This window comes from Propithecus coquereli, unplaced genomic scaffold (genome assembly GCF_000956105.1).
Source record: "Propithecus coquereli isolate 6110/MARCELLA unplaced genomic scaffold, Pcoq_1.0 Scaffold228, whole genome shotgun sequence".
NCBI lineage: Eukaryota > Metazoa > Chordata > Mammalia > Primates > Indriidae > Propithecus > Propithecus coquereli.
The window spans coordinates 883,024-901,743 of NW_012147819.1; the positions used below are offsets into that span (position 1 = coordinate 883,024).

The window sequence follows — 18,720 nt, forward strand, 5'->3', positions numbered from 1 at the left end:
TTTTAGTAGAGACGGAGTCTCGCTCTTGCCCAGGCTGGTTTCGAACTCCTGAGCTCAAACAATCCGCCCACCTCGGCCTCCCAGAGTGCTAGGATTACAGGCGTGAGCCACCTGAAACAGCTTTCGATATGCAAACCAACATGTTCACATATTCCTTCAGGGCAAAGCTCTGCAAAACTCCTGAGATGTTTCTGTCTCCAATATATTTATATTAATTTATGGAGCAACAACTGGGCCATGTGTATTTTTTTCTTTTTGAAAGTTCTACAGGTGATTCTGACATATGCCACCTAATAACCACTGTTTCAATTCATTAGAATAAAGAGAAAGAGATTAAGCAGTTAATTTTGCATTGACTTCAAGTCAATAGATGTTTTTTGAATGCCTAATACTGGTAATACTGCTTGTATTTATAGTGCTTCAAGATTTACAGAGTAGTACTTTCATATTATCTTGATCTTTAGAATAATTCAGTATAATTCAATTAGGTAAGTAAAACAACTATTTTTCCCATTTTTGAGTTGAACAAATTTAACTTTCAGTGAGATGGTGACTGATGTAGAGAAATTGGTAAGGCTGGAACACAACATGGGGTCTTCTGACTCCAGTTGCAGTTTTTCTCTACCAATTTGCTACCTGTTTATGTGGCACAGTGCTAGGCCATTCAATTAAGCCAAGATACTGTGAACCTGTATGGTAAGCTTTAATGTAGGATTTAGAGCTGGATTATTTTCTTTTAATCCAAAAATCAAAGATGAGTTCTGGTTGGCAAAATATGTGTTATTTATGGAGAAGTCAGGATTCTTTGTGATTTAAGATAGCTTGGCTGTTTACCATTTGGCAAAGCAGTGTTGTAGTTATATATATATAGTCCTAAGAAACTAGAGAATTATGTTCACTGTACTTAGTTCATGGACTCATTTTGTTTATGATTAGATCTCTGAATCTATACTGTTGAGAGATGATTAGGGGAAGTTTGATGCATATGTGCTACAGGAAAGATTGACAGCCCAGCCTATGATGGGATTCATAATAATAAGTGATAATATTCCATTAGTGGTTTACCAGTGTGAGTTTTGTCTATGTAAATGTCACTCTCGTAGATGCTAAACTAGAAATTTTCTGCTCAGTAGAGAGTTAAGCCTGGATGACAGTGATCTGAAGGAAACCACTGCCAAATAATTGATTGTTCAAATTTGTATGTAAATTAACATGAAAATCCATGTTAGGCATTCCCTGTGTTTTTAGCCACACTCAAATATGTAGCATCCATAGGGAATATTATAATTAAAAAAAAAAGAGACCAGGTGCTTGAATATAAAATGAATTTATGCCCCATTTTAAAAGCATTATGAGTTTACAGTTAACCAAAGTAGTATTTAAGAATATTTTGTAACTTTAAAACTCCTCATTTATTGATATTCTACTAATTTAAACCTGATTTTTAAAATTTTATGGGTCAGTTTTGTTTATAAGAAGAAACAGTAGCCTAAATATGCAGCATTCGTTGAGGGCCTATGAGGTGCCAGGCATCTTATTAGGTTTTGCATATGTAATATCATTTAATGCTCCAATAACCCTGTTAAGGTCTTGTCTCCATTTTATAGATTAGGCAACTGAAACTTGGAAGGGTTAACATAGCTGTTAAGGAGCAGAGCTGTGATTTGAGCCTAAATGAAAGTGGAAAAGATGAATAAATTTAAGAAACTAAATAGAAAAAAATTATGTAAAAGTTGAAGCAAGAAATTTGGGAAACAAGCAAATACGATACATTTTTAATAACAATGACAATAAAAGCAAGTATGCAAAGAAGTTGTGCTAAATATTTGTTTATTTTGAGATCATAGTCTGAATTCTTCTTTCTGCCCTTCACTATTACAACACTAGAACATATACCAATTTCTAATATTCGAGAAAAATATACAAATATTTGCATTCTTTTGTGTAACTCAGAGGTCTAAAAAGTAAATTGAGTACAGATCCTGCATTCAAGGTACCTATTCATTAATAGAGGAAATTAAAATAAATGCAAAATAATAATGCCTTTATAGTAATACAGATCAAGCATTGTGGCAGTTCAGAGGCATATCAGCCAGGAATATCAGTGAAGGTAGCATTTATACTGAGTTTTATAACATAGCATAGGTAGAATTTGAGCACATGAGTGCTTATGATCACTGCTTGAGTAAAGGCATAGAGAAAGGGAATTCAGAAACATATAGGGAAGAATAAGTAATTAAGTTTGCTTTCATAGGATATCTGAAGAAACATAATTGGTGGAAAGAAGATGATTCAGATCATGGAAGGATTTGGGGTGTCAAGTTAAAGAGTTGTAGACATATTGGGGAGGGAGACAGACATGCTAGATACATGCATGTTATTTTATAATGTAATGTAAAATAGTATTTACTGCTGTAAAGCATGATGGGGACTGAAGATTGATGACGAGTGCTAATTTACATAGGTTGGCCAAGGAAGGCTCTTCTGAGGAGATGACTTTTGAGCAGAAACCTGAATGAGATTAGGGAGAGAGGCTTATGAAATCTGGGTGTGAAAACCTTCCAGACAGAGGAAACAGCAAGAGTGAAAATAAGACTGGTGTGTTTGAGAAACAATGGAGAGGACTCTGTGGCTGGAACTGAGTGTCAGTGAGGAAACAGTGGGAGGAATGAGGTTCAAGAGATAGGTAGCAGGTAACATTGCCTTAACAGAAATGAGAACGACGGGCAGAAAATGAGAAATATCAGATTTGAAATGCAGTATTTAGGTAGCAGGTAGCTGAAAATATAAGACAAGTTTGGAGTTTATACTGATATTTTAAACAGTTGCTTAAGAAAAATTTACAGCATATGCAAAAAAGGACAAAATAGTAAACGAATTCCCATATATTCATTATCTGGGTTTAGTAATTATCTGGATTTTACCAATTTGCTTCATCCATTTATGATAATAGGTTTGAGAATCATCTTCCTATTAAAGCATGAAGTTGCCAAGATTGATAGAATAAAGAAAAAAACCAAGGCTACAAACAATTAACATTTATAGTCATTGTTAAACTCTGTTTTGATCATGGTCTGTTTTAGAAAAGTGTAGTTAGGATACTCATAGCAACAAAGTTATGAAGAGTAGCTATACTGGTAAATACTAATGTTGTTGGAACTACCGCAGTATCTGTTCTGTTGGTCTTGAGCTGAAATCAATATGCTATAATTATAACATGTTTATATGATGTTTTCATATTATATAGTAGTTCTACAATTGGTTCTCACAATAGCTGTTTAAAGGTGAGTTTAATAATTCCATTTTATAAATAAGGAAATTGAAAGTTACAGAAGTAAAGTGACTTCTATAAAGTATAAAAATGAGGCGCGGTGGCTCATGCCTGTAATCATAGCACTGTGGGAGGCCGAGGTGGGAGGATTGCTTGAGGTCAGGAGTTCAAAAAATGGCAGAGCTGGACTCTAATTCCATGTCTCTAATACCTTGATTAGTTCTCCTGCAACTTCATGCAGTAGGCTTATTCACCTAATACTCTGAACCATGTTGAATTAACACTTTGTAATAAACACATTAACACTTTTTAAAGGTGATATTATTACTAATACAGAAGGAAATTTCAAAGACTATTTGAATTATACATTTTAATATAAGTGCTTTCTTTTCTTATAGGCAAAAATCTGAATAATTTCATCTGACACCGAAGGCATTTGTGCTTTTTCGTATTGGAACAAAATATGGTCTCTGTTGACATGCATAGTCTACAAAGCACTGCGACCTTCATTGTCTGAAGCCATAACTAGAACAGTTAAGGTTGAATTGGCTTCTCTTCTTTCTTTTCGTCTTTTACTGTTTACTTTCTTCACTGCTTTGTCTAGAATTGACTGAAATTAAGAATTTAATCCTTTAAGTTAGAAGAATTGATAGCAGGACAAAATACCTACTGAACATATACAGTCAATGACCAGAGCATTGGAAATATTTCACAGTACTCTTTATTGCATTTTCAAATAACTTTAAAAAAAATAGTAGATTTAAGAAACAGCTGGAAAAACTTTAAGCTTGTTATTATACCGCTTTGTTTTTGCTTGCTCACTAGTGAACTGTATTAAAGAACAATGTTAAATGTGTGTCTTTTAGAAGATGTAAGGCTAAGACAAGTTCCTTTAGATCCTGTCTAGAAAGTTTCCACATTGTTTCTAAGCATTTTAGAAATGAAGTTTCACTATGAATAATTTAGTGTATTGATAATAGCAAGAAACTTATTTCTAGTATGCCTTTCTTTTGCATTATTAAGATGTCTTTTAGTCTTTGGATGAGCATTTGTTAATGATGCCTCTTGTATTTTCTATATGGTATTCACCTATAAATGCTAAACTGTCAAATGTAAAGTCTTTTGTTATATTAATGTCAAGGTATATTTTCAGGATTTGAAAAACATCAGTAGCACAAGAAAAAGATTCTGTGAACTTTTTTCTTTTAGCCCTACGTCTTGGGCAGCTACAGACACGGCTTTAGACTAGGAGTTGAATTGTCAGGGAGAAAAGTTGGTGTATATCCTGAGGATAAAGATGAAGTTAGTGAAGATTTGTCTACTGTCCAAATTGGCCAGTATAGCTTTTTTTTTTTTTAGAGATAGAGTCTCACTCTGTTGCCCTGGCTAGAGTGAGTGCCGTGGCGTCAGCCTAGCTCACAGCAACCTCAAACTCCTGGGCTCAAGCGATCCTACTGCCTCAGCCTCCCGAGTAGCTGGGACTACAGGCATGCGCCACCATGCCCAACTAATTTTTTCTATGTATTTTTAGTTGTCCGATTAATTTCTTTCTATTTTTAGTAGAGACGGGGGTCTCGCTCTTGCTCAGGCTGGTCTCGAACTCCTGAGCTCAAACAATCCACCCGCCTTGGCCTCCCAGAGTGCTGGGATTACAGGTGTGTGAGCCACCACGCCCGGCCAAATTGGCCAGTATAAAGAGAGTGGGGGAGAGTATGGTATGAGAAACAGCTAGAGAAATAGATAGGCAGCTAGAGAAATAGAAATAGGCTCGTAAGCAGTTTTATGAGCCATGTTATCACTGTTATAGTGCTGAGAAAGTTTGTTGCAATGCTATTTGGTCCACCAAAAGAAGGCAGGGGGGAGCTATTCTCCCCCAATGCAGCTGAAATCGGTTGTATTTATGACATTTTGAGTAAGTATTAAGACCCATGGGGCCAGCTAGTCTAAGAAGCAATTTAAAGCATCAGGCTATTTTACAGAGTTTCTCAACTTGACATGACTGACATATTTGGCTGGATAATTTTGTATTGTGGGGGATTATCTGTACAGCATTGTAGAATGTTTTGCATCATCCCTGGCCTCTACCTTCAAAATGCCAGTAGCACACCGTCCCCAGCTGTAACAACCAGACATTGCTAAATGTTGGGGGGGCAGGGTCAAAATCCACACCCCACCTCCCATGTTTGAGAACCACTGAGCTATCAGGATCAATGGTAGCACATGCATATTTTCTGGTAGTTGATGCCATTTTCAACAACAGGCTTGTTATCCTGGAACTCCTAATTCCTGGGTGTCCTAGTTTAATTCTGCAACTGCCAAGTGCTAGGAGGAGGCAGTTCCTGTATGTAGCTGTCTGTAAGGGCTCTGGTATTAGCAGAAAGCCCTAATGATATAAATGGAGATGATGCTTCAATCTTGAGTTGTTAGAAGTGAACAGACAGTAAATTAAGACAGGTGCCACTCTTTAACTGTGGAGGATGGTTTGGAAGTAGAAGAAACAACAGTACAATTTGTCAACATCAAGAAAGCAGTGAGTTTGATTCATATAAATGTCCGAATGTATATATATTGGTTGGAAGGGCCTGTTGATACTTTTCAGTCACTTTTGGAGAGGCCACATAATGTGGAAGTTAAAAACTCAAACCAGTTTGCCAGGTTTGAATCACCAGTTCCTAATCTTTCTGTTTTCTTACCTTTGAAGTGGGAATAATAATGGTACCTAGGTCCCAGAGTTGTGAGGTTAAATGAGATAATGCACATAAAGCAAGTGGAATTAAATTAGTTAATATGTGAAAAATACATAGAACAGTGCCTGACTCATAGTAAGTACTCATTAAGTGTTAGCTCTTACTATTGTAGGGCTTCATAGGCAAGAGGATGCATTATTTAGTTAAATTCCTTAACCTTTCTTGACCTCAGTCTCCTCGTCTGTTAAAATTGGGAAAATCATATTTATCTCACGGGGCAGTTGTGAGGGGTAAATGAAATAATTTCTGTAATGTGCTTAGCACAGTGCCTGGCATGTAGTAAACATTCAATAAAGGCCAACTTTTTAGTGATTACTGTTGGTATTAGAATAGAAAACCATGAAGCTATCGAACAAGTTTCATAGCACTCTGACATTCTGAAAACTTGTTAGACCATTTCAGAGTTAATTACTTGATACTCAAAGCCATTCATAAAAACATCAGAAGACTATTTTCCACTTATGTACTTACTGATTGTAAGTCTGATATCAAGGTCTTGTGTCGCAAGCAGTTATGAAACCAGCTCCAGCTCATTTACTCAGAAAAGGGGTTTACTAAGTGGATATGAAGTAGCATAGAGAATTTTCAGGAGGGTTGGAAAACCAGGTTCCGGGCTGCACGTCTATGAATATTGATCCAAATTGTGGTTCAGCTGTGGTCCAGTGAGGGTGCCAGATTGCTTAGCACCATATGTAGCAGCTTGCACTGCCAGTACTCCTAGTTTTGGTGACTGATTGGATGCTGCCACTAGTGCTATGGCCACAGCTGACCCAGGAATTTGATCTTGTTGCAGTTATTGTTGCCCCCAGGTGAGTTCCTTGATATCCTTTTTTTAGCACTAGTTTCTAAGTCTGGAGCAAGTGCTTTTGATTTGGTACAGCTTGGGAAGCAAATAATAATATTAATATATATAGCACTTATTATATGCCAGGCACTTTCTAAGAACTTCATGTATATTTTATTTGATGCCACAACAATGCTATGAGACAGGTGCTGCAATCATTTTACAGATGAGGAAAGAGAATTTTAGGAACTTGCCTGAGATTCACAGCTAGTAAATGGAGGAGCCCTGAATTGAACCCAAGCAATCTGGCTCCAGATATGCACTTGTTTATCAGGTATTTTGAGCTTTTATATAATACAAGGCAGGCTCTGCCTTTCCCCAAGCCTCACAATGTAGAGGCTTTCCCCAGCTTTGGTTGGGGATGGGGTTGGGCAGCCAAAAAGAATGAGATGTATGTAATACTTGCTGTCCTCGGACTTGGCAAACCGGTTATGCTGTTTTAAAAAATAAAAGATGAGGAACAGAGGGATTTTTTTTTCTTCATGATTACATTTTATGCTCTGCCATTCTTTAGATACTCACTATTCTTTAGATATTCTCCTAGAGGCAGTACTGTGATTTTCAGGACTCTGGATCAAATAAGGAATATATGTTTGTAAATGATACTTAGAACTATGCAGTCATTTTTATAGTGAAAGAGTATTGGTGTAATTTATTTTTTGTGGGCGAGGTGTATTTTGGAAAATGACAAACTTCTTTTGGTGCTGGGTTTTGGAGCTGCAAGTCAGTCCTTGTAGTTGGGCACTGTGATCAGGGTCACACATCTTCCCCCACCAGACTAGTGTGGTTGCTCTGTGGATATTGGGCTTGCAGGAAAAATAGGCCCTCCGCTATTAGAGATAATAAAATGGAATTTTACCTTTTTTTCAAAATAAACCAACAGTTTATTGAGGTAAAATTTACATATAATATAAATGCACTCATTTTAGATATATAGTCCAATGGGTTTTGACAAATGTATTAATATAAACTTGGGAAGCCATAATCACAATCAAAATACAGATATTTCCATCACCCTAAAATTTCTTGTGCTCCTTTGCAATCGGTTCTCCCCTATACCACCTCTTTCACAGGTAACCACTGATGTGCCATAACAGATTAGTTCTGAATGTTCTAGAATTTTGTATAAATGGAATCATATGGTATATTCTTTTGTGTCTGGCTTTTTTTGAAATTAAGAGTTGTTGCATGCGTCAGAAGTTCATTCCTTTTTATTGCTGAGGAATATTTTATTGTATGGGTATACCATAATTTATTTACTCATTAACCATGGACTTTTTTTCTAGTTTTAAGCTCTTAGGAGTAAAGCTGCTATGAATACACATATACAAGTAAGGACATTTGTTTTAATTTCTCTTTGGTAAATGCTTAGGTGTAGTGTGGCAAAGTCAGAAGGTCAAGTGTATATTTACTTCTATAAGAAATTGCTAAAGAGTTCTCCAAAATGAAGTATTTTTTTACATTTCCTCCAGCAATGTAGGCACGTTCTGGTTGCCCTTCATTAACATTTGGCATTATCAGTCTTTTTTACTTGAGCCATTGTGGTAGATATATTGTGGTATCTTATTGTGGTTTTAATTTGCATTTCCTTGATAACTAGTGATATTGAGCATCTTTTCATGTACTTATTTGCTATTCATGTATTTTGTGAAGTGTCAAAATTTTGGCCAATTTTGATTTGTATTTTCTTATTGAATTGCAAGAGTTATTTATATATTTTGAGTATCAGTCATTTATCAGATATAGATATTGCAAATAATTTTCTTGCCTTTTCATTTTTTAATAGTGTCTTTTGAAAAGAAGTTTTAATTTTGATGAAGTACAGGTTATCAGTTTTTTCTTTATTGTTTTTACCTTTTCTGTCTTATCAGAGAAATGTTGGTCTACTCCAAGGTCATGACTCAGTACTACGCATCCCCAAGATAACCACTCTTCTGCCTACTATTTTCATCACTTGTTTTCTTTTTTAGTTGAATTGTACGATATGTATTCTTTGGTTCTGGCTTCATTTGCTGAACATATATCTGTGAATGTTCAGCATATCCATGTTTTTTGATGTAGCAATTTTGTTTTATTGCTGTATGGTATTCCATTGTGTGACTCTACCACTATTTATTTGATGGACATTAGGATTGTTTCCAGTTTTTGGCAATTTTGAATAAAGCTGCTATGAATATTCTTATACTTATCTTTTGATAGGCATATGCATTAATTTTTCTTGGGTATATTTCCTAGGAGTGGAATTGCTGGGTTATAGGCATATATTTAATAGTACTGCAAAATAGTTTTTCCAAAGTGATATTACCAAGTTTTACTTGCACAGCAGTATATAAGTCTAGTAGCTCCACATACTTGGTACTGCTTGGTTTTGTCAGTCCTTCTAATTTTGGCCATTCTAATGGGTATATATGGTATCTTATTTGTACTTTTAATCTGCATGACAAGTTGAACTGAATGACTTTGTAGATATTTCCCCATACTAAGGTTTTCTATTTGTTTTTTAAAGTGGCAAAGGTTTGGCTGAAGGTATAGCATGTAACACAGGGCCTTAAATAATAGTAGGCATTCTTGTGTTTTTATACAAACACAATGGATATTTGTATAGCTGATTTTGCTGTGTTAACCTTCTTCTCTTGTCTAGGACGTGCTTGTAGCATTGGTTCTCATCTGGCTGCACATGAGAATCACCTGGCTATTTGTATAGGAATTTACTGGAGCCCATCATTAAAATCATGATCTCTGTAGAGAGGTAAAAAGCTTCACAGATAGTTCTAAGAGCAAAATGTGTTAGTCTGTTTTTGTGTTGCCATAACGGAATACCTGAGACTGGATAATTTATAAAGAAAAGAGGTTTATTTGGCTCATGGTTCTGCAGACTATACAAGGAGCATGCCACCAGCTTCTGCTTCTGGTGAGGGCTCTAGGGAGCTTCCAGTAAAGGTGAAAGGTGAAGAGTGGCAGATGTGTCACATGGTGAGAGACGGAGCAAGAGAGAGCCCATGGTCTTTTAAACAACCAGTTCTTGCATGAACAAATAAAGTAAGAACCCACTCATTATCTCAGGAAGGGCACCAAACCATTCATGAGGGATCCACCCCATTACCCAAACACCTCCCACATCTAACACTGGTGATCAAATTTCAACATGAGATTTGGAGAGGCCAAATATCCAAACTGTATCTCAGAGGGTTGAGAATCATTGGCATGTATGAATGATATATTCCATTGCCTCTCAAGAGGCCTTTGATGTGCCTGGGCATGGATTTCTTTGTGTTTATTCTGTATTGTGTTCATTGAGCATCTTGTATCTGCAAATTTTTGTCTTTCATCAAATTTGGGAAATTTTTGGCCATTAAATCTTCAGTACTTTCTCTGTACCATTTTCTCTCACCTCTCCTTCTGGTATCTCAATTACACATATGTTGGACCATTTACTATCGTCTAACAGGTCTCTAAAGCCCTTTTTCTACCATATTCGTTTCTCTCTGTTCTTCACCTTGGACAATTTATTTTGATTTAGTTTAGGTTCACTTACTCTTTCCATCTCCATTTGGTTAAGTCTAACCAGTGATTATTTTTTTAAATTATACTTTTCAGTTCTAGAATTTCCATTTGGTTCATTTTTATTATTTTTATTTCTGTACTGAGATTTTCTATTTTTGCCAAGATTTTCATTCATTGAAAATAAATGTTTTACTTGGGACCAGTTATAATAGCTTCTTTAAAATCCTTGTCTGTTCCAACATCTGGTTCATCTCAGAGTAATTTTATAATAGATTGATTATCTTTTCCTTGGGAATGTTTTTATTTTCTTGCTTCATTGTATATCTAGCAATTTTGGATTATATTCTGAACATTGAGGTGTGGAGAATCTAAATTCTGTTATTTTTCTCCAGTGAGTATTGTTTACTTTGTTTTAGCAGGTAATTTTCTTGGCTGGGCTTACATTTCAAACTGTTTCCATTATGGCAGCTCTAATCCTAATTCGGATCTTTTGTCTTTAGGTGAGCTCTTTGAGCCTCTTCTGCCCGAGTACATTTAGGAGTTGAAGATGTGGGTAGACACAGTCTGAGATCCCCTTTCTGGAGCTTTCCTTTTCACCATTCCCTATTCCTGTCATTTTTTCTCAACTTAAACTTTTTCCCAGCTTAAAAAGACTGCAACTTTCCCTCTGGGTGCCCTGGCTGCTGCTAAGTGCATAGCATCGATAGCACTTAGTTCTCAGCTAAAAGCCAAGGTGACAGAAACTTAACTTGCGTAGCTCTCTGTCTCCCTCCTCCAAGTGAGCATGCACTCCTCACCAGAGTTTCTGCTTTTATATACTTTCTAGCACCTTGAGGTGATTGCTTTTTAAATTGTGTTCAAGTTTTATAGTTTTCTGTGCAGAGGTGGGGAGGATCAGTAGGGCCTTAGTCTGTCAGTCTCAGAAGCAGAAACCTATGTGCTTTCTGCCTGTTCTCAGAAGTCTCCTGTATCAGTTCTCCTCTTATCCATACCATTCCTTATAAGATGCCTTTGCTAGTTCCTCTTCATTTCCTCATGTCTCAGATATTGGGATATCCTAGAGCACAGTCTTCATACCCTTCTTTTTTTTTTTTTAATCTATACTGACTTTCTAGGGCAGAGATCAGGCCAAATCCATGCTCATTCATTTACATATTATCTGTGGCTACTCAACAGCAAAGTTGAATAGTTACAACAGAGACCTTATGGCCCAAAGAGCTTAGGAGTTTGTTGACTGCTGTTCTAGGTGATCTCCTCCAGTCAAAGAGATTTAAATGCCATCTATATTCTGATGTCTTTTAAATTATTCTTGACCTCAAGCTTTTCTCTGGAGTTCAAGCTCCTATATCCAATAACCTGTGCATTGCCTCCTCCACTTGATTGTATAATAGGCTGTAAACCTTAATATGTCCTAAACTAAATTCTTGGTATTCCCCTACATTGTGCTTCTCCTTCAGTCTTCCCCTGATCTATTAATGGCAATTACATCTTCCTGGCTATTCAGGCCAAAACTTGAGAGTTGTCCTTGAACTCCTGTTTTTTCACATCTCACATCTATCTGTAAGGAATTCCTGTTGGCTTTACCTTCAGAATATAGTTGGAATCTGACCACTTCTTATGTCCTGAGCCCCTGTCACTCTACTCCAAATCACTATTGTCTCTTGCCTAGATTATTCTAGAAGTCTCCTAATTGTTCTCCTTGCTTCTGCTTTTGCTTGATTATTATTTAATCCAACAGAGTAGCAAAAGAATAATCCTTTTTAAACATAAGTCACATTGTTTCACTCCATTGTTCAAGACTCTCAGGTGGCTTCTCATCTCCCTCAGAATAAGATCCAGATTCTTATGATGGTCTCTAAAGCCACACATGTTATTTCCACCGGGTGCTTCTCTGCCATTTCCTACTATTTTATCCTCTTGCTCTCTCTCCTCGAGCCACATGGCCTTCTTGTCACCCCTTAAAAAGCTGAGCATGTTCCCATCTCCTGGTATTTGTACTTATTATTCCCTCTACCTGTAATACTGTATCCCCACGCATCTTTATGACTCACTCCCCTACTTTATTCAGGTCTCGCAAAAACATGATACCTCTTCTGAGGTTTTCCCTGAACATCCTATCTAAAACAGCACAAATATGAACACATTGGATTCTTTCATTTAGTAATATGCATTTAAATTTCCACCATGTCTTTTCATGGTTTGATGGCTCTTTTATATTTAGTGCTGAATAATATTCTATTTGTGGATGTACCACAGTTTATCCATTCACCTACTGAAGGACATACTGGTTTCTTCCAAATTTGGGCAATTATAAATAAAGCTCCTATAAATATCTGTGTGCAGATTTTTCTGTGGGTAGGTTTTCAGTTCATTTGGGTACATACCAAATGAGCAATTGCTGGATTATATGGTAAGAGTATGTTTAATTTTGTAAGAAACTGCCAAACCATCTTTCAAAGTGGCTGTACCATGTTGCATTCCCACCAGCAATGAGTGAGTGTCCCTGTTGTTCCACATCCTTGTCTTCTCTTTCTTTCTTTTAATGCAAAAAAAAAAAAAAAACCATTTTAATATGTGTATAATGGTACCTTGTTATTGTTTTAATTTGCAATTTCCTGGTGACATATGATGTTGAACCTCTTTTCATATGCTTACTTGATATATGTATATTGTCTTTGACGAAATATCCGGTCAGGTCTTTTGCCCATTTTTTAATTGGGTTATTTGGTTTTTTATTGTTGAGTATTAAGAGTTCTTTGTATATTTTGGATGACAGTCCTTTATCAGATGTGTCCTTTGCAAATATTTTCTCTCAGTCTTTGGCTTATCTTTTCATTCTTTTGACATTGTTTTGTGCAAAGCAGAAAATTTTAACTTTAATGAAGTCCAGCTTATCAATTTTTTTTTTCATGTATCATGCCTTTGTTGTATTTGAAAAATCATGACCATACCCAAGGTCATCTAGATTTTCTCCTGTTTTCTTCTAGGAACTTTATATTTTGTATTTTTACATTTAGGTCTATGATGAGTTCTATTTTTAGTTAATTTTTATGAAAGTTGTAAAGTCTGTGTCTAGATTCATTTTTTGCATGTGGATGTCCAGGTGTTCCAGACCATTGTGGAAAAGACATATCTTTTCTCCATTGTATTGCCTTTGCTCTTTGTCAAAGACCAGTTGACTGTATTAATGTGAATCTATTTCTGGGCTCCCTCTTTGCTTCCATTGATCTATATATCTGTTCTTTCACCAATACCACATTGTCTTGATCACTGTAGCTTTATAGGAAGTCTTGAGTTCTGGTACTATTAAATATAATAGACACAGAATTATTTTGATAAAACTTGTCAACTAAAGTTTGTGGATTTTTAAGCTAATGATCTATTACCAACGTAATTCTACTCTTTGCTCTTGTGCTCTTATTTGTCTTCACAGTACCCAAGTTGGAAAAATAGAGCTGTTCTTGAATTAACAACCAAGCTTGGTTTCTGTAATATTTTTCCAGTTGTAAGTGGTGACTTATCATAACACTATTTAAGAGGCAAGGATAGTGCCTCCTGGTACCTATAACGAGTACATAACTTGTTTTTAATCAAGAAATTTAGGTTGAGTGCAGTTAAAACAACCAGATCAATTTTTTATTATATTAGTATTATGTTTATTATATAAATATTAGGTAGGTCGCAATTATAAACAGTTTTAAAATGATGCATAGTAAGTGCTATAAACATGAATATTGTCTTTTGAATAGTTGCCTTTTATGGTTTGGTATTAGTTATGGCTTTTTTTGTTTCTTCTTTTTTTTTCAGGAGTCTACCATGGATCAAGAATCTCCCAAAAATTCAGCAGCAGAAATTCCAGTGACTAGTAATGGAGAAGTTGATGACTCTCATGAGCATAACTTTAATAGGGTAAGAACGCTTTCCTTTCTCCTAATGCAAAAAATTGTAACAAGCCTTTAAATATTGAGATGAAGTAATAGATAAAATTTAATATGGAAATTTTTTCTTAGATTGGTTTCAGCCAGTGATCTAATGTTATTATATAGGTAGACTAGGTAGGTCATTTTAGCGATTTGTCAAGATTAAGCTTCAGGCCAGCAAACTGTTAGGCTTTGGTATTATTTTCAGTAATTGACCAGAACAAGAGTGTGTCCGATGATTTTGGCATATAACTTTATAAAACTACTTAATTTTATTTGTGATATGAAAAAATTTTAACTAGAGATTATCCTTTTAAAAATTGGCACTGTCTAATCTCTTTTCTATATGTCATTTAGTGCATAATTCCTAAATAGCTGCTCCTGATTTCGCTATTCACTTTCTAAAGTGGCATACTTGACTCTGTGGGAAGTAAAACTTGGGGTGCTTTTAATTTTGATCTACCTCTCGGTTGAAATTTAAATTTAATGCATTTTAATGGGAATACCATGGGTTTGAAGATAATCTGGGTTCAAATTGCAGCTAGGCCATGTCTAGTGGTGTAACCTTGAGCAGGTATTTATTTAATCTCTTCAGGTTTTTGTTTTCTAATCTCTATAATGAAAATCTTATTTACTTTCATGAGAATTAATATTAATTGAGGTAAGTAATATGTTTAATATAGTCCTAGAAATGATAGTGATGGTTATTCTTTCTGGAGATATTTACATTAAACATCCCTTTTTATGACATTTGATGTAAGTATACAACTTTAAAAATAGTTTTCATGTTTTTGAAAAAGTAGTGGTTGAAATGTACTTGAATTATTTTATAGTTTAAATCAGATTCTTCGTATGCTTAAGAATAAAATCCTTTAGTTTAACAGAAGATCCTTTAAATCAGGATTTCTCAATCTTGGCACGATTGATGTTTTGGGCCAGATAATTCTTCATTGGGGGATGTTCGCCTGTGCACTGTAGAATGGTTAGCACATCCCTGGCCTCTTCCTACTAGATGCCAGTAGCACCCTCCAGTTGTGATAAGCAAAAATGTCTAGATATTGCTAAATGTCCCTGGGGGTGGGGAGAAATTCATCTTTGGTTGAAAACCACTGTTATAGATAGATCCGTTTAATTGATGTCAGAAAATCCTATTGAAGTTTGTTTATTTTTGTGCCTCAACTGTCTTTTGAAAGGAACGAATGTGTCTTCAAGCTTGAGGTTTGTTATTTTAATTGCAAGTACTTTAATTTGGTTTCTGAGCACCTGTGGCCCAATATAGAGTGACTCAGAAGCAAGAGACTCTTACATTCTAAGCACACAAAAGAAATTTTCACTTTAGGTTTTAGGCTTTTTAAGACATGCCTGCATAATAAGGAAACTCAAGTTACCGTCATTAGACTCTACCAATTACTTTATAAACGTCTATTAGTTTATATTCACCTTGATACTCATTATATCAAGATTTTAGTTAATGATTTCTTCATCTTATTTTTGGTAACAGCTCCTTTTACAAATTTATTCAGCAAATATTTATTGAGTATCTGCTGTGTACCAGGCACTGGGGATATAACCGTGAACAAAAATATCTGCCATGAGGGAGCTGACATTCTAAAAGACAATCTGATAAAAGCTAAGAACCTTTATTTAAGAAAAATGCAATATATACAAAGTATTGCATTCATTGTTGGGGAAGTTGTCTGCCACCTTAAGGCTATTCTTTTTCTTGTTCTTTTTTTTTGAGGTATAGCTTATGCACAGTGAAAAACACAAATGGGCCAGGCGGGATGGCTCACACCCATAATCCTAGCACTTTGGGAGGCTGAGACAGGACGGTTATTTGAGGCCAGGAGTTCAAGACTAGCCTGAGCAAGAATAAGACCCCGTCCCTACAAAAAATAGAAAAATCAGCCGGGCACGGTAGTGCACACCTGTAGTCCTAGCTACTCAGGAGGTTGATGCAGGAGGATCACTTGAGCCCACCCAGGAGTTTGAGATTGTGGTGAGCTATGATGATACCACTGCAGTCTAGCCCGGGTGACAGAGCAAGACCCTGTCTCAAAAACAAACAAACAAAAAACCCCACAAATGTTAACTGTACTGCTCAATGGAACTACCACCCAGAACATTTCCAGGACCTCAGAAGGCTCTCTTACCCTCTTCTAGGCAATACACCTCCCTTCGTCCCTGGGTAACCACTGTTAACCTAACTCTATGTTCCTAGATTGCTTTTGACTGTTCCTGAACTACATATCAATGGGATAATACAGTATATACTCTTTTTTGACTGGCTTTCATTCAACATACGTCTGTGAGATTCGTTCATATTGCTGCTTATGGCAATATTTCAGTCTTTTTAATTGTGGTGTAGTTTTCCATTGTGTTAATATGCCACAATTTGTATATCCATTTTTCAGTTGGTGGCTATCTAGGTTATTTTGAGTTTATGGCTATAGGTTATTTTGAGTTTATGGCTATTATGAATAAAGCTGCTGTGACCTTGTACAGGTCATTTGGTGTACATGATTATCTGTTTCTGTTAGGTACATACCCAAGAGTGAAATTTCTGGGTCATGAGTATATGAAAATTGGAAAATGGAAAGTTTGGAAAATGGTTGAACTAGTTAACAGTTCCACCAGCAACGAATGGTAGTTCTATTAATAGTTGTTCCACATCCTTACTAGCTCTTAATAGTGTCAGAGATTACAATTTTAGCCATTCTGATGGAGGCATAATGGTGTTCCATTGTGGTTTTAATATGCAGTTCCCTGATGACTAATGATGTTGAGCACATTTTCATATTTTTATTAACCATTGGATATTGTCTTTTATGAACTGCCTTTCTGAGTCTTTTGCCCATTTTTCTACTGGGTATATTCCTTTTTCTAATTTATTCGTAGGAGTTCTTTGTGTATTCTGGGTATAAGTCATTTGGATGTGTGTATTGCAAGTGTCTTCTTTCAGTCTGTCTTGCTTTTGTACTCTATTAATGGTGTCTTTTGATTAAAAAGAAGTTGTTAATTTTTGTGACGTCCAACTTATCAATGTTTCCTTCTGTAGTGACATTCATGTCCTGTTTAAGAAATCTTTGCCTACTCCAGTATCTTGAAGACACTCTATTTCTTTTAAAAGTTGTGTTGTTTTGCTTCTCACACTAGGGTCTGTGATTCATTTTGAATTAATTTTTGTGTACAATGTGAAGTGTAGGGATCACGATTTGTTTTTTTCCCCCTCATGTAAATATCCCACCATTTATTGAAGACTTTTTTCTATCCACATGCAAAAAAATGAAATTGGATCCTTATCTTACACCATACACAAAAATTAATTAAAAATGAATTAAAGACCTGAAAGTATAAAACTTCTGAAAGAAAATATTTGGAAAAAGCTCCATGATATTGGTCTTGGCAGTGGTTTTTTGCATGTGACATCAAAAGCATAGGCAACAAAAGCAAAAATAAGCAAGTAGGACTACATCAAACTAAAAAGTTTCTACATAAAAAAGGAAATAAACAAAAACAAAGGTAGTCTGTGGAATGTGAGAAAATATTTGCACACCGTGTATATGATAAGGTGTTTGATATCCAAAGTATATAACTCCACAGCAAAAAAATAACCCAATTTAAAAATGGGACCTCAGTAGACATTTTTCCAAAAAAGGAATACAGATAGCCAATGGGTATATGAAAAGGTGCTCAGCATCACTAATCATCAGGGAAATGCAAATCAAAACCACAGTGAGGTATTGCCTTACACCTGTTAGGATGGCTATATCAAAAAGTTAAAAGAGAAGTGTTGAGGATATAGAGAAAAGGAAACCCTTGTACATTGTAGGTGGAAATGTCAATTGGTACAGCCATTATGAAGAACAGTATGGAGATGCCTCAAAAAATCAAAATAAAGTAGAACTACTATAAGATCCAGCAATCTCACTTCTGGATATATATTCACAGTAAATAAAATCACTATCTCAGAGATATCTGCACTCCCCTGTTCATTGCAACATTATTCACAATAGCCAAGATACGGAAACAACCTAAATGTCCATTGAGGGATGAATGGACAAAGAAAATGTGGTGTGTATGTGTACACACACATATACACACAATGGAATATTATTCAGCCTTATAAAAGGAGGAACTCCTGCCATTTGAAACAATATGATGAAGCTGAAAGATATGCAAAGTGAAATAAACCCAGACACAGAAAGACAAATAACTGAATACGAGATCATATAAAAAACTGAACTCATAGAAACAGAGAGTAGAAGGGTGATTATGGGGAGGGTGGAGAGATGTTGGTCAAAAGGTACAAACTTACAGGTAGTTATGAGTAAGTTCTGGAGGAATGGTGTACAACATGGTAACTGATTTAATAACTATATAATGCATTATATACTTGATATTTGCTACGAGAGTAGGTCTTAAGCATTCTCT

The 18,720-nt window shown here is 35.8% G+C and overlaps 1 protein-coding gene across 1 annotated transcript in view; it reads left to right on the top strand.

Annotated features, from left to right (window-relative positions):
• ARFIP1 (ADP-ribosylation factor interacting protein 1) overlaps positions 1 to 18,720 on the top strand; it is a 118,298-nt gene that overhangs the window by 48,926 nt on the left and 50,652 nt on the right. The window contains exon 2 of the mRNA XM_012645264.1: positions 14,174 to 14,275. Within this exon, the coding sequence (XP_012500718.1) occupies positions 14,183 to 14,275 (93 nt within the window). The 5' untranslated portion in view covers positions 14,174 to 14,182. The remainder of the gene's footprint in view (positions 1 to 14,173; positions 14,276 to 18,720) is intronic.